The following is a 14,185-nucleotide window of genomic DNA, read 5'->3' on the forward strand; positions in this document are numbered from 1 at the left end:
CTTACCAACCCCCTTGGGACAACAGTATAGTGAAAAAAAGAATAATAACCAAATCAATGTAAACATCTTACATACTAAGCTACACATAATGGGTATCTTTATGCATAAGTAAAAGAATAAATAGGGGGGTCATTTTAGTTTAACTGATGAGCTGTAAAGATTTAGTTGGTATTACTTATTTACAATTTTGGGAATAGCAGTCTTTTTTTTTTTTTACCATTTTGAACCTAAAAATATGTTTTTTGCAACAGTCCTATTGTAAATAATATCCTTCCAGGCAGGTTTTTGAATTACAGCCAGTACTGTAAAATTCCTTTTTTTTTCATTTCATGAAATCTAAAAATATACACACCTGTGTGTTTACGACAGTGGTATATGCACATAAACCTAATGTTTATTTTAGCTATTTTTAGGATGCTTCTATTCAGTATAATTGGAGAAAATTATTTTGTAAAAATATTTGCAATAGTATTGATGTATAATATTTTACCAATTTAACAAATTAAAACGGTGTTACCTTTGCATTTTTGTTCAATTCTCTGCTCACAGTATGCTCATTGCATTTAAGGAAAATTAACATTAATGTGCAAGTAGGTTAAAATTTGATTTGGTCACAGAGGTTTTTTTACACTCTAGAAATGAAAGTGTTAAAATAATAATATACTCATAAATGTCCTGGTATCCAGATACTATGCTATCTTCATAGGCTTTGGGTGAGGACCAGTAGTATTTTTTTTCACAATGAAGAAGCATTACTTACTCAAAGGGTTACTTTTATCAAGCAGTGAATGTGAAATTCACCAAACATTAACTGGAGGTTAATCTTCCGGGTACACGCATTTTAAATGACAATGGGTAATTCAAATGCAGCAACTTTTTGTTTAATGTTCTTTTCACTGCTTTATAAATATACCCACCAGTGTTTTTGTAAAACTCACATATGTCCTTTTGCTTCTTGTGAAACTCCACATCTGCATGTTTGTAGTTGCAAGAGTATTAAACCAATGAGATATATGGGCTAGCTAAGCTAATAGCATTTTCAAATAGGGAGACCAGCAATGGCAGCCTCTATATTTCTCTAGTTTTCTGACAGGGTATTTTAGGTTACTGCAATATATTCACCTTCAATCCTCTTAGTAATATCTTACTGAATAAACATTGCTCTTTGGGCTATAGTGGGTGGGTAGGAATCCTTGCCATAGCATATAGGCATCCATACAGGAATTTTAGGATGGACTCACTAAGAACGATAGGCTGTAATACAGCATCCCATCTTCTAGTAAGACTTTTATGATTTTTTTTTTTATAAATAGGATGTATAATAAACATAAAATTAAAAAATACTCTAAATGGTAAAATGAGGACACGGCGATAGCTCACTCTGTAGCCATTTTACAATATGTTCAATTTATAGCTTTGTTCTTAAACAAGATTCCAGCAAGGACCGAGAATGACGATAGCGTGGCAACGGTAATGTGAACATTGTTGCTGTCCTAATGTGCAGGGAGAGCCTGGACTTTAAATCAATCTTTTTTATTTTTTTAATTTGGCCTTACAGTACCACACAGTGAACGTAAAGTGCAATATCTGTACATTTTTATTGGGCAAATCAATGTTAAAGTCCAAATTGACAACATTTTGCACTTATCCGAATTAAAGAACCAGCTCCTTGACATTACTTTCTCTGTCCTATCTTTGTGCTGTTTCAGTAGTTCCCGTCTTCATGTTGGTGGATTTTCTGATGAGGAACTATTTTTAAAATTGCCAATAAACAAAAGGTGATGGTCCCCCAATTTGGCTGCTTTTAGCTGGATTTGGCAATGCCCATGGAGTGAGGTAGATGCCAGCTGGCTGCCTGATCCAAGGAGGGAGGGGGCATCTAATGGCTGAGTAAGAAAGTTTGCTAAAAATCTAGTGTTCCCCTTCCCTCTCCTTAACAAATAACACAAAAACTCAGCTGAGACAGGTGTCCGGTTTTATTAAAGCTCCAGGCTACAGATCAGGCCAGCATATCTGATCTCTCTCCATCGTGCATGGGCAATTTAACAGGCAGTATCAGAGCAAGCAATGGGCATTCAATAGATTCAACCTCAGAACCTTATCCTAGAAAGGACAGTTACAAATAGCATGAACTTTTGTAGCAATAAATTAGATTGTCGATAGATAGCATTGATCACTAGATAAATCACCAGGTACGGATTCTAGGCACAATAGTCTGATGTATACGTCTGTGTTAATTCGTTCCACTGTCATTGCCTGCTTTATGTGACACTCTATTACTTTATATGGGTTAATGCTGATTTTCTAGCACTTTTAAGGCATTGGGTCCTACAGTCTTAGATCTTATACATTTTCCCCATGTCCCCAAGTTATAATATATATATATTTTTTTCTTCATCATAGTCTATAGCTTTGAACCTACAAAGGTATATAAAAAGAGTATGACCATTTGTTATTTTTTTTTTTCGAATTCAGACTGCTTTATCCTGAAGAATTCTTATGTCTCTTCAAGGCTTTCAGAAGCCATTGTACCTACCCTGTTTGACCTGTTTGTACCTTTGCTACTTTCATACTGTTAGAGTTGTATTGTACTGAATGTCATTAATAAACTTGATTGATAAAAAAAAAAGGGTATGACCAATAATTGAGAATTAAGTCATTTAGTTATGCATTCTCTGCTTACCGTTGTACAATGTAACATAACCCCAATTTATTTTCAAAAAAGATCATAACTCTGCTTCAAAGACCATATTCCTTTTTTTTTTTTTAAAGTGATTGTAAAGTCTGGGTTTTTTTTGTATAAAAATAACAAACATATTATACTTACCTGCTCTGTGAAATGGTTTTGCACAGGGCAGCTCAGATCCTCTTCTTCTTGGGTCCTACTTTGGTGCTCCTGGCTCCTCCCTCCTGTTGAGTGCCCCCTTAGCAAGCAGCTTGCTATGGGGGCCCCTGAGCCGAGTCACAGCTCCCTGTGTCCATTCAGACATGGAGCCATGGCCTGGCCCTGCCCTCTTTCTCTCCTCATTGACTGACTTAATTTAACAGCAGCGGGAGTCAATGGCACTGCGCTGCTGTCTCAGCCAATGAGGAAGAGAGTCACGGTCAGCCGAGAAACTCCACCAACATCGCTGTATATAGATGGACCTCAGGTAAGTATTAGGGGGGCTGAGGGGTGCTGCTGCACACAGAAGGATTTTTATCTTAATATATCTTAAATAAGAAAGAGGGTGCTAGGTGGGAACAGATAGGAGAAGGTTCACAAACAATTAGTACCTGTGTGTAGCTACTCCTCAGCATGCCAGTACAAAGTAGATACACAGTACCTCAGTAAAATGATGCTTGGCATTCATGATCCAACAGGGTCTTTTATGGCTATGTTCCATACCATGCACCAATGCACTATGTATGCTGTAAACCAGGGGTCTCCAAACTTTGGCCCTCCAGTTGTTCAGGAACTACAATTCCCATCATGCCTAGTCGAGTCTGTGAATGTCAGAGTTTTACAGTGCCTCATGGGATGTGTTTAGATCCGCAACAGCTGGAGGGCCGTAGTTTGGAGATCCCTGCTGTAAACTACGTCATATACTTTGGACCTCTTTACTCTGTCTGTTGTGCTATACATTATATACTGTACCGCTTTCTGCAACATACACTAAGTCTACTCTTTAAAGGAATATTTTACAGTTCATGTTATTTACCTCACGCCCATTTACATCATATACTCACTATATACTACTCCATTTTGTACATTATGCTGTTAAATATCTTCTTTATACCTTAAAACGTTGTGTACTGTGTTGTATGTTATCTATTCCATCCTTCTCTACTCTGCACAATCTACTGTATGATATATGCTCCACACCACTCCATATCGGTTGCACATTGTATAATCTACACTGCTTCACTTAGCACATTGTGTCTCTCAGTCTCTACTTTTTTACGCTGTGCTGTATTTTGCACATCACATACCTCTAATTATCTCAGTATTGTCTTATTGTTGGCCAGAAACTATTCATAACTCTGTGAATTTTTTCAGACCTCCTAAATTCTACTTTGTTCAACAAAAATGATTTTGCTAGTTTCTAAGAAGCTCAAAAATAATTGCCAAAAAGGCAAGCATAGACTGCATATATGCAGGTTTGGTAGTTTATCTAAAAATATAAACCTAATAGACTGCATGTGTGAAAATGTCCTTAAACAAAATTCTACGTTAAAAGCAACAATCAGAGTCCCATTTTATATTCCTAAACCTGTATTTAAGAAACCACGAAAGTAAGAAGCTGTCTGCATGAACAACACAAGCAATCTTTCCTTTTGGCACCAATATATATGAAGCATATTGTACAGGTGACTTACCAGTTGTTGTCCTTTGGGGCCCCATCCAGCATACTGGAGATATGCTTTCTCTACTTCTACTTCAGGTGGGTTTAAATCAGTAAGTTTACTGTGGAGATAAAAATAAAATAATAGTTTTTTTTTTTTTTACATTTAGGTCTTTCACAGCCAACATACAAGTACATTGTATATGCAACACAAGCAGAAAGCACCATGCATTGGTGAGCCACTATTGAAAGAAGCCTTGCTTATTAAAAATAAAAACCCTCCTAGCTCAGCTCCGACAAATTTTCCCAGATTTGATTAACTCACCGCAGCACTGAAATGTAATGACAACCAATCCTTTGCCATATTATAGTACATTAAAAAAGGGTTCTGCCACTACTGACCCACTTCTAAAAATTCACGTTGCCTGGCTATCTCTGCCATCAATACTTTTCATTCATACATCCAAAACAGAAACGCAGCCTAAGCTTCAACGTGAGAGCCAGCTAGCTATTCCAATGGTGGTCAGGATTGGCCACCTACATATACACCTACATTTCTTTATTAAGAGGTTTTCCTTTAAAATAGGACATCCTGGGACTTAGCAACCCCCAGCCGAACATAGTAGTCAGTAATACTGCACAACTCAATTCATCAGTGCTAGTGATTACCAGGGCTTTTTTTCAGCCGGAACGCAGCGGAACGGCACTCCAGAACCTCTGGCAGCCCTCTCCTCTCCAACTTATCTCATGTAACACGTACTAGCTTTAGGCATCCCCGAGTTTTTCGGGTCCCAGCACGGCAATATACAGCTGTCTGTGTTGATTCAGGAGGCGGCTTCTACTCACATTGTAGCACAGAGCGAAAGAGCCCTGAAACTCCACCCCAGCTACAGTTCTGATAGCTCCTCAATCGGCTGAAAAAAAAAAAAGCCTGCGGATACCATATGGAGCACTGGCAGTGAAAGAGTTGAGGGAGCTGTGAATGAAAAAAGGGGATGGGGGAAAGAGCTCTCCAGAGATTGCGTTTGCAGGGTGAGGTGAACTATGAAAGAGTGGTGGTGGTGGTGGGGGGGGATTGAGCAGAGTGGAGAACTGTGAAAGTGTGGGGGGGGGGTTTGCACAGAGAGGAGAGCTGGGGGGGGGGGTGTGTGTGCAGAGTGGAGAACTGTGACAGCGTGTGGGGGAATTTGTGCAGGACATTGTGGAGAAGAGAACTGGGAACGTGTATGTGTGGAAGGGGGGGGGGGTTTATGCATAGAGGTGAGCTGAGCTGGAAAAGTAGGGAGGATTTGTGCAGAGCGGAGAGCTGGGAAAGTAGGGGGGTCTTTGTGTGGAGCGGAGAGCTGGTAAAATGGGGGGGGGGATATATACAGAGCGGAGAACTGGGAAAGAGGGGGGGGGGATTTGTGCAGAGTGAACAGCAGGGAAAGTAGGGGGGATTTGTGCAGAGTGGAGAGCAGGGAAAGTAGGGGGTAGTTGTGCAGAGCGGAGAGCTGGGAAAGTGGGGGGGGGATTTGTACAGAGCGGAGAGCTGGGAATGTGGTGGGGATTTGTGCAGAGTGGAGATCTGGGAAAGTGGGTGGGAAAGTGGGGGGATTTGTGCACAGTGGAGAGCTTAGAATGTTGGGGGGGGGGGAAATTGTGCAAAGTGGAGAGCTGGGAAAGTGGGGGGGTTTGTGTGGAGCGGAGAGCTGGTGAAGTTGGGGGATTTGTGCAGAACGGAGAACTGGGAAAGTGGGGGGATTCGTGCACAGCGGAGAGCTGGGAAAGTGAGGAGGATTTGTGCAGAGCGGAGAGCTGGTAAAATTGGAGGGGGGGGGTTTGTGCAGAGTGGAGATCTGGGAAAGTGGGGGGATTTGTGCAGAGTGGAGAGCTTAGAATGTGGGGGATTTTTTAAGAGTGGAGAGCTGGGAAAGTGGGGGGGGGGGGTTGTGCAGAGCAGAGAGCTGGGAAAGTGGAGGGGGGGGGTTTGTGCGGAGTGGAGAGCTGGGAAAGTGGCAGGGATTTGTGCAGAGTGGAGAGCTGGAAATATGGGAGGGATTTGTGCAGACAGAGAGCTGGGGAATTGGAGGGGATTTGTGCAGAGTGGAGAGCTGGAAACGCAGGGAGATTTGTGCACAGCGGAGAACTGGGAAAGTGGGGGGATTCGTGCACAGCGGAGAGCTGGGAAAGTGAGGAGGATTTGTGCAGAGCGGAGAGCTGGTAAAATTGGAGGGGGGGGGGGTTGTGCAGAGTGGAGATCTGGGAAAGTGGGGTGATTTGTGCAGAGTGGAGAGCTTAGAATGTGGGGGATTTTTTAAGAGTGGAGAGCTGGGAAAGTGGGGGGGGGGGGGGGGTTTGTGTAGAGCAGAGAGCTGGGAAAGTGGAGGGGGGGGGGTTTGTGCGGAGTGGAGAGCTGGGAAAGTGGCAGGGATTTGTGCAGAGTGGAGAGCTGGAAATATGGGAGGGATTTGTGCAGACAGAGAGCTGGGGAATTGGAGGGGATTTGTGCAGAGTGGAGAGCTGGAAACGCAGGGAGATTTGTGCACAGCGGAGAGCTGGGAAAGTGTGGGGGATTTGTGCAGAGAGTAGAGCTGGGAAAGTGAGGGGGATTTGTGCAGAGAGGAGAGATAGAAAAGTGGGGGGGATTTGTGCAGAGAGGAGAGCTGGGAAAGTGGGGGGGGGGCATGTGTAGAGAGGAGAGCTGGGAAAGTAGGGGGAATTTGTGCGGAGAGGAAAGCTGGGAAACTGGGGGGATTTGTGAAGAGAGCTAGGAAAGTGGAGGGGATGTGTGCAGAGTGGAGAGCTAGAAAAGTGGGGGGGGGGGGGGATTTGTGCAGAGAAGAGAGCTGGGAAAGTGGGCGGGGGTTTGTGCAGAGAGGAGAGCTGGGAAAGTGGGGGGGGGGATTTTTGTGGAGAGGAGAGCTGGGAAAGTGGGGGGATTTGTGTGAAGCAGAGAGTTTGGAAAGTAGGGGGGGGGGTTTGTGTGAAGCGGAGAGCTGGGAAAGTGGAGGGGATTTGTGTGGAGTGGAGAGCTAGGAAAGTGGGCAGAATTTGTGCAGAGTGGAGAGCTAGGAAAGTGGGGGGATTGGTACAGAGAGAAGAGCTGGGGAAGTGGGGGGGTTTGCAGAGAGGAGAGCGGGGGGGGGGGAATTTTAGCAGAGAGGACAGCTGGGGTGGGAATTTGTGCAGAGAGGAGAACTGGAAGGGGGAGCTTTGTGCAGAGGTGAGAGCTGCAGCGGGCAGAAAGCAGGTTGTGCAAAGTGAGAGATGTGGAGGGGAGGCGAGTTGTGTAAAATGAGAGCTGTGAAGGGTGGGGATGGTTGTGCAGAGGTGAGAGCTGTAGGGGAAGCTGGGGGTGCAAAGGTAAAACTTGGGGGTGGCAAAGGTGAGAGCTCTGGATTGGGATGCGCTTTAGATGGGGGTGCAGAAGGGGGGCAGAGATCATATGGATGGGGGTGCAGAGGTGCGTTGTGAACTGGGAATGTAAGTTGTAGTTAGAGGGGTGCAGAGGTGAAATGTTGATGAGGTAAAAATTAGTTGTAGATGGGGGGGGGTGCTAAGGTGAATTGTGGATAGGGGTGAAGAGTGGAGCTGTGGAAAGGGGAAATAAGAGGTGAGCTGTGGATGAGGGTTGCAGAGGCTAGGTGTGGATGGGGGACAGAGAGGTAATCAAAGAGACAAGCAGAGGTGAGGATTTGATGGCTACTTTTGGGAGGATACTTGAGGGGGGAAGACCAAGGAAATTTTCCGGGGGACTGTAAAGCATACAGAGTTAGTGAACAAGAGTATGTAATGTATGGCACAGCAAGCATGGTCCAGTGGTGAGAATTTTGTAACACCTTGTACATTACATATTCAGAACCGCTATACTCTGTATGCTGTGCTGTATGTTACATATTAAAGGCCTCTGGATGGAATTCCTTAATGCTGTACTCTGAACAATGGGTTTTGTGTTACATATTCCTGAGCCATGCACTCTGTATGCTGGACTGTATATTACATACGCTTTACCCCTGCTCTCTGTGTGCTGGGCACTATGTTACATATTCCTGACCCCCGTCACTCTGTATACAGGGCTACGATTATTCTGAGAACAAGGGACGCTTCACATTGAATGTAAGTACTATCCTGTTTGCTGATTTTCTTTCTGCGCCTTGTGTAATACACACTTCTCACAACTGCACTATACACAGTACTGAGTCCCGTGTGATATGAAGTTCTGAGTCCTGTACTTTGTGTGTTACACATTCCTGAACCATGCGCCTTGTGTGATACGCAGTTCTAAGCCTTAACTTATTACAACTATTTGGCACCGCGGTACTTCTCTCCTCTAAGGAATGTGTGTCCGGGGGTGGGGTTTGGGCATGGTTGGGGGCGGGGATTTGGGTGGGGAGGGTGAGTTTCTGCACCTATTTTCTGAGAAAAAAAAGTCTTGGTGATTTCCACTGTTGTTTTGAAATCTCATGTTTCAAAAGCAGTCAGGGTAAGGAGGGGTTCAGGGGGGGGGGGATTTTGATTTTGTGGGGAGGTTTGGAGAAGTCAGATAGGGACAGATAGAGACAGTGATTGGAAAGCGAAGGGGAATAGTTAGTGTGGTAGTGAGGGATAAAAAGCCTCTCCCCTTCATCCTAGAATGATTTAAATCTTGCAGCATCCCAGATTTTATATGGTAATATGTTAGTTGCACAATAGGGCTTTGTATGTAGAGAATAATTTATTCCAGTAGAACTATATATTTTTTTGTGTATTCCTCTATCCAAGAAAATAATATTCTCCATTCAGTTGATTGTGCTTATTTTGACTACCCGCAGTAAAACATTAGGTTGCCTCTACAAACTGGTATGTAGGTCCTGGCTGTGCTTTTCAGGTATTGGAGAACAGATTTTCTCGATATGAAGTTTAACTGTAAAAAGAAAAAGTTTGGGTCAGCAAGATTCCTGAAGTCTGTGAAAATGTGGAATATGTGCCAAACATTTTCCCAAAATGGTCTGAGGGTGTTGCAGAGCAAAAGATATGCAGGATATCATTACTGGCCTGACAACACCTCCAGCAAGAACAATTTTAAAGCTGGACTCCAGATATTTTGGTTAAAGGTTTAGAGTCTGTGATTGAGTGAGTTTTCTTTTTGTTACAACATGAATGATAATTGTACGTTTCTTTCTTGCGGGTTTTCAGCAGTTTAACCACTTACCGCAAAGTGACATATATATACGTCGGGTAACTTTGCGGGGGTATACCAGGATGATGCCTCTAGCTAGAGGCATCATCCCGGTACCGTGGTTTAGTGCCAACGGTCGGCTTTCCGTCGGTAACGACCGATGCGGCTCGGGACGCCCCCCCTCCTTTTGGGACTTTTACCGGGGCTCCCGTCCAACCGGGAGAGCGAGGATGGAGTCCCGATCAAAGCCGGAAACGGCTTTGATCGGGTCTCCGATGACGTAACCCGGAGGTGGCGTCCATGACGTCAATTCCGGGTTAGTGTGCTGCAAAAGGCGGCATATCTAAAAAACGGCTGTATGCAAAAACGCCGTTTTGTGTAGTGGAGGGGTCTAGAGTCTTTTAGACCCTCGATCCCTCCATAAAGTGTACCTGTCACTACATATTGGTGTCACAAGGGATGTTTACATTGCTTGTGACAGCAATAAAAGTGATCAGATTTTTATGTTTTTTTAAAAACTGTAATAAAGTTAAAAAAATAAATAAATAGGAAAAAAAAATAAATAAAATTTTAGCCACCGCCGTCACCGTTAGCTCGGGCACAAAAAAAAACGTATACGGAAGTCGAGATGCGAATGAAATCACTGTTCAAACCACACATGTGAGGTATCGCTGCGATCGCCAGAGCGTGAGCAATAATTTAAAAAAAAGAGCTACACTCTAACTCTAAACTGGTAACCGTTAAAAAAATTTAAAGTGCCGCCTATTGAGATTTCTATTGACCGTAGTTTGTCGCCATCCCACGGGGGGGGGGGCGCAATTTTAAACTGTAACATGTTGGGTATCTATTTACTCAGCGTGACATCATCTTTCACAATATGCAAAAAAAATGGGCTAACTTTGCTGCTTAGTATTTTTTAAATGCAGTGAAATGTGATTTTTCAAAAATATTCCAAAAAAAATGGCGTTTTAAAGACCGCTACGCAAATACCACGTGACAAAAAATATTGCAATGACCGCCATTTGATTTTCCAGAGTCTTTGCTAAAATAATATATATAATTTTTGGGGGTTCTAAGTAGTTTTCTAGGAAAAAATAATGGTTTTAACTTGTAAACAAAAAGTGTCTGAAATAGGGCTGGGACTTAAGTGGTTAACATAGTAAACAATATGAAGATAGTAAGTCTAAGTGGTTCCATTTTTTCACATTTTGTTTTGAATGAGGTGACTGGATGGGTACATTTGTGGGATGGATTTGAACCATTTACCAGAAACCAAACATTTCCAGTCTGAATTTCATTGCTATTTACTCCAACAATGACCATTATTCGTTAGAAAAAATATTTGCTCTCAAAATCTGGGCACAAGTTAGTTATCGGAATAGGTGGGTCATCTATTCCTGATTTGAACGCTAGTTTTTTCAGTATAGGAAAGAGGAGGATGATGACAGAGAGATGTAATCACTTTGTAAAAGTTTTGGGCAGATGGTCCAAATATTGGTCATTAGTGGAGTGGGTCTTCATACTGCATGGGACAATAAAGAGGGCATCAAGGTAGAGTTGTAAGGGCACGGTGTTCTACCCCACGACCTTAAAAGAAAAATCTACAATTCTTTCAGGTGTCTTTAGTCTGGAGTTGTCACAGTTCCTGTGACCTTCCTTCTTGCAATGGGCTGCAAAGAGCAATGCCATGTAATGATTACTCTCCTCTGAGTTCAAGGAAGAGGGGTAGGTGCCTCATTTCCTAGACTAACAAGATGTTGGTTGCATGGCTCTTGGTATAATTCAACCCTGAAGAGGACGAGCACTGGATCCCTCAGCAAGTAAATCAGTGGGGGACAGCACAAGAAAGAAGGAACATTTTGTAACCAGGGCTGCCTTTTCTTAAGAGTTGCTAAAAAAATAAATCCTGTTTTTAGGCAAGCTTGACTTGGGCTTTGAACCCTGTTTGGGCAAAGTTTAGTTTGCAAAATCACTCTGTATCATATGTAATTGCCATGTTACTTGTATTTCAGTGTTGCAGATGTATTCTAGCCTCTTTGAGTCACTTTCTGAATACATGTACTTACTCCAGTATCACCTGCACATAATTTCCCTGAACCAGCTTCCTGATAGTGACAATGTTGGACAATTCCTGTGTAATATGTCACCATGGCTTCACCAATGAAAATGAAGGAGCGCAACTGGAAACGTTTCACTCCATAACAAAAAGTATCTGAACAAAGATGTTTATGGCAGGATCACCTGGTGCACAATTATTAAAAGCTGCAGTTTAAAAACATTGAAAACTTTTGCACTAACATTAACATTTTAAAGATTCCAGCAGATTATACTGATTGAGCTTGGATCGAACTGAATATGTGCAGTTGCAGCATTACGTATATGATTTTCTTCATATTTAGCAATGCATGCTTTTATTTATATTTTTTCTGTACAGTTAAAGTCAAATCAAGTTTTCAGGCTAAGTTTGTTGGGACAAACTATTACACTGCCTTGCATGCTTCAATGGTTGTAGCAAAAGTTTTTGTGTTTGTAAAAAAATGCCTAAACCATGGTAACAGTGAGACTTCTGAATCAAGAGCACTATGATTCCAGGCATTTCTGAGATGCCTTGACTGGAGTTTAGGTTGCTTCAAGCTGCTTTTGAGCTACATCTCATGCAGTTTAGATGTGCACTCAAAGCCAACCATGTACTGTATAGCCTTTGTACCATTCTGCCATGGTCACTTGTGCTGTAGGCTTGATCGGCATATAAATGTGGAGAAAAAAAAATATAGGTATATAAAAGGAATGGGAGTACTCAGCAATAATAACGTAGGACAGGTGTGCTTCATACTGATCCTGACAGAGAAACCCATGAGAGTTTGAAAACTTGCAGAATTTATTTCTTTATTTATTCCTGTACCATTTATCTCAATTTGAGTATGCAAAATAGTGGAAACTTCACCAAAGAATGGAAGTTAAATTAGTTATCTCCTGTGACCGCTTTTTATTTTTTTTTGTGAGCAATTCTACCCAACCCACTAATCCCAGTTTATTACTTAATTTTTCCATGTCACTAAGATGAAGGAAAATTACACATTTAATCAGCAAGATAATAAATAGTTTCACGAAAATTGCAAATGTTAAGTTTTGTAATTAAAATGAATGTTATGTAACAACGTTAGCTGAAGCAAAGGTAGAGAAAAAATGATTAAAACTAATAATTCACATGTGGAAACAGACAAGTGTTGTCAGTTCCAGTCACTGTCTCATCTTTTAGAAGAATAAGATTCAATTATTCTGACAAGTGAAGCATGAATCCTCTCAGATGAGCATTAAAACCCTGTAAAATGAGATTGTCACCAGCCACAGTTAGTGACCTTACATACACTGATCATCATATCTGTACATTTTGCAATAAGTCAGTGGCGGTGGCCCTAAATTCCTACTGATTTAGTTCAACTGGTCAAGCAAATAGGAGATTACTATGAACACTAAATATCCCAAGTGCATCTAAACTATAGCAGAGATTCTAATTCAAGCTTGCATGACATCTGCAAAGTGATACTATCACTGTGGTGTTTATATGTTTATATGTATGTACCTGAATACAAGTTTGGACAGAACCTTGCTGTTCAGATAAACCGTACAAACAAATGTTTGTTTTTACAGTTGGAATACTGGTGAGGGGGTGCTCTAGCCTTGATACCTTCACTGCCATTGTCCTATATGCTGAGTGTCCAGTGCACCCCTGTGCCTTCAAGGAGGGGTGGGCTCTCTTCAGGCTCACCTGCCCTCTGCCTATCCATTATAATGCATGCACTTCCACTGTGGAGGCTTTCATAATTTATAGTTAGCACTGAAGATAATACTGGGGTGCCGTGAAGTGGCTCTGCAGCTTACATACAGTATGTATTTGCAAATGTGTGCAAACTAAAGCCCTGTTTTTAACACATACTGTTAGATAGGATAATTTGGTTGATTGCAGACTGGTCGGTACGTTGAGCTGGAAATTTTCTTTGGTTTTGTTCAGATGAACACTTGAACATTTACCTGCACGGTAAGAGTTGAACAAGATGGGTAATAGTGATGTTATTAGTACTAATATACACGACGGCTTCTCATATTCAATAGTTGTTAAGGATGTCGGCAGGTGAAGGCACTTCCAAGTCCGTAAAAAACAGAAAAAAACTGTGTGGATGTTCCCCCATAATACATAACAGGCACTTCAGGTCTGGTATGATTTTACAGGGGGACCCCATGCAAAACAAATACAAATGAAAAAAAACTGCGTGAGGTCCCTCCACATTTTATACCAGACCCTTATCTGACCTTGCAGCCTGCTAGGCCAGGAAACTATACCAGGCCACATGAAGGGGGTACCTTCTGGGTGGGGGGAGACCTTTGGCAAAGCACCTTGGTCCCATATTGATGAAGACAAGGGACTCCACTCTACAACTCTGGTATGGCGGTTGTGGAGGTCTGTGGGCAGGGCGTCTTATAAGAATCTAGAAACCTTCACACTGCCGCCTAGGCACCTACCAACCAAAAGGAAAAACCTGCCAACACACGTTTTGTCCCTATGCTTCACTCCCACAAAATGACAGGTTCCATAGATGAGAACTGATATAAACTAAGGAACGAGTTTTTGCAGATGACTTCATTGACTATATATGGTCATGACCATAAATGGTCAATGGCACCACATATATGGTCAATAACATTATTATTAAATGGGGTT

At 42.2% G+C, this 14,185-nt stretch overlaps 1 protein-coding gene across 2 annotated transcripts in view; it reads right to left on the reverse strand.

Moving 5' to 3' along the window:
- DPP6 (dipeptidyl peptidase like 6) overlaps window positions 1-14,185 on the reverse strand; it is a 1,508,982-nt gene that overhangs the window by 271,434 nt on the left and 1,223,363 nt on the right. For both annotated transcript variants that reach the window (XM_082258743.1, XM_082258744.1), the window contains exon 7: window positions 4,360-4,447. In XM_082258743.1, coding sequence (XP_082114869.1) covers window positions 4,360-4,447 — 88 coding nt within the window. The remainder of the gene's footprint in view (window positions 1-4,359; window positions 4,448-14,185) is intronic.

The sequence above is a fragment of the Pelophylax lessonae genome (assembly GCF_965119305.1).
Source record: "Pelophylax lessonae genome assembly, chromosome: 5".
NCBI lineage: Eukaryota > Metazoa > Chordata > Amphibia > Anura > Ranidae > Pelophylax > Pelophylax lessonae.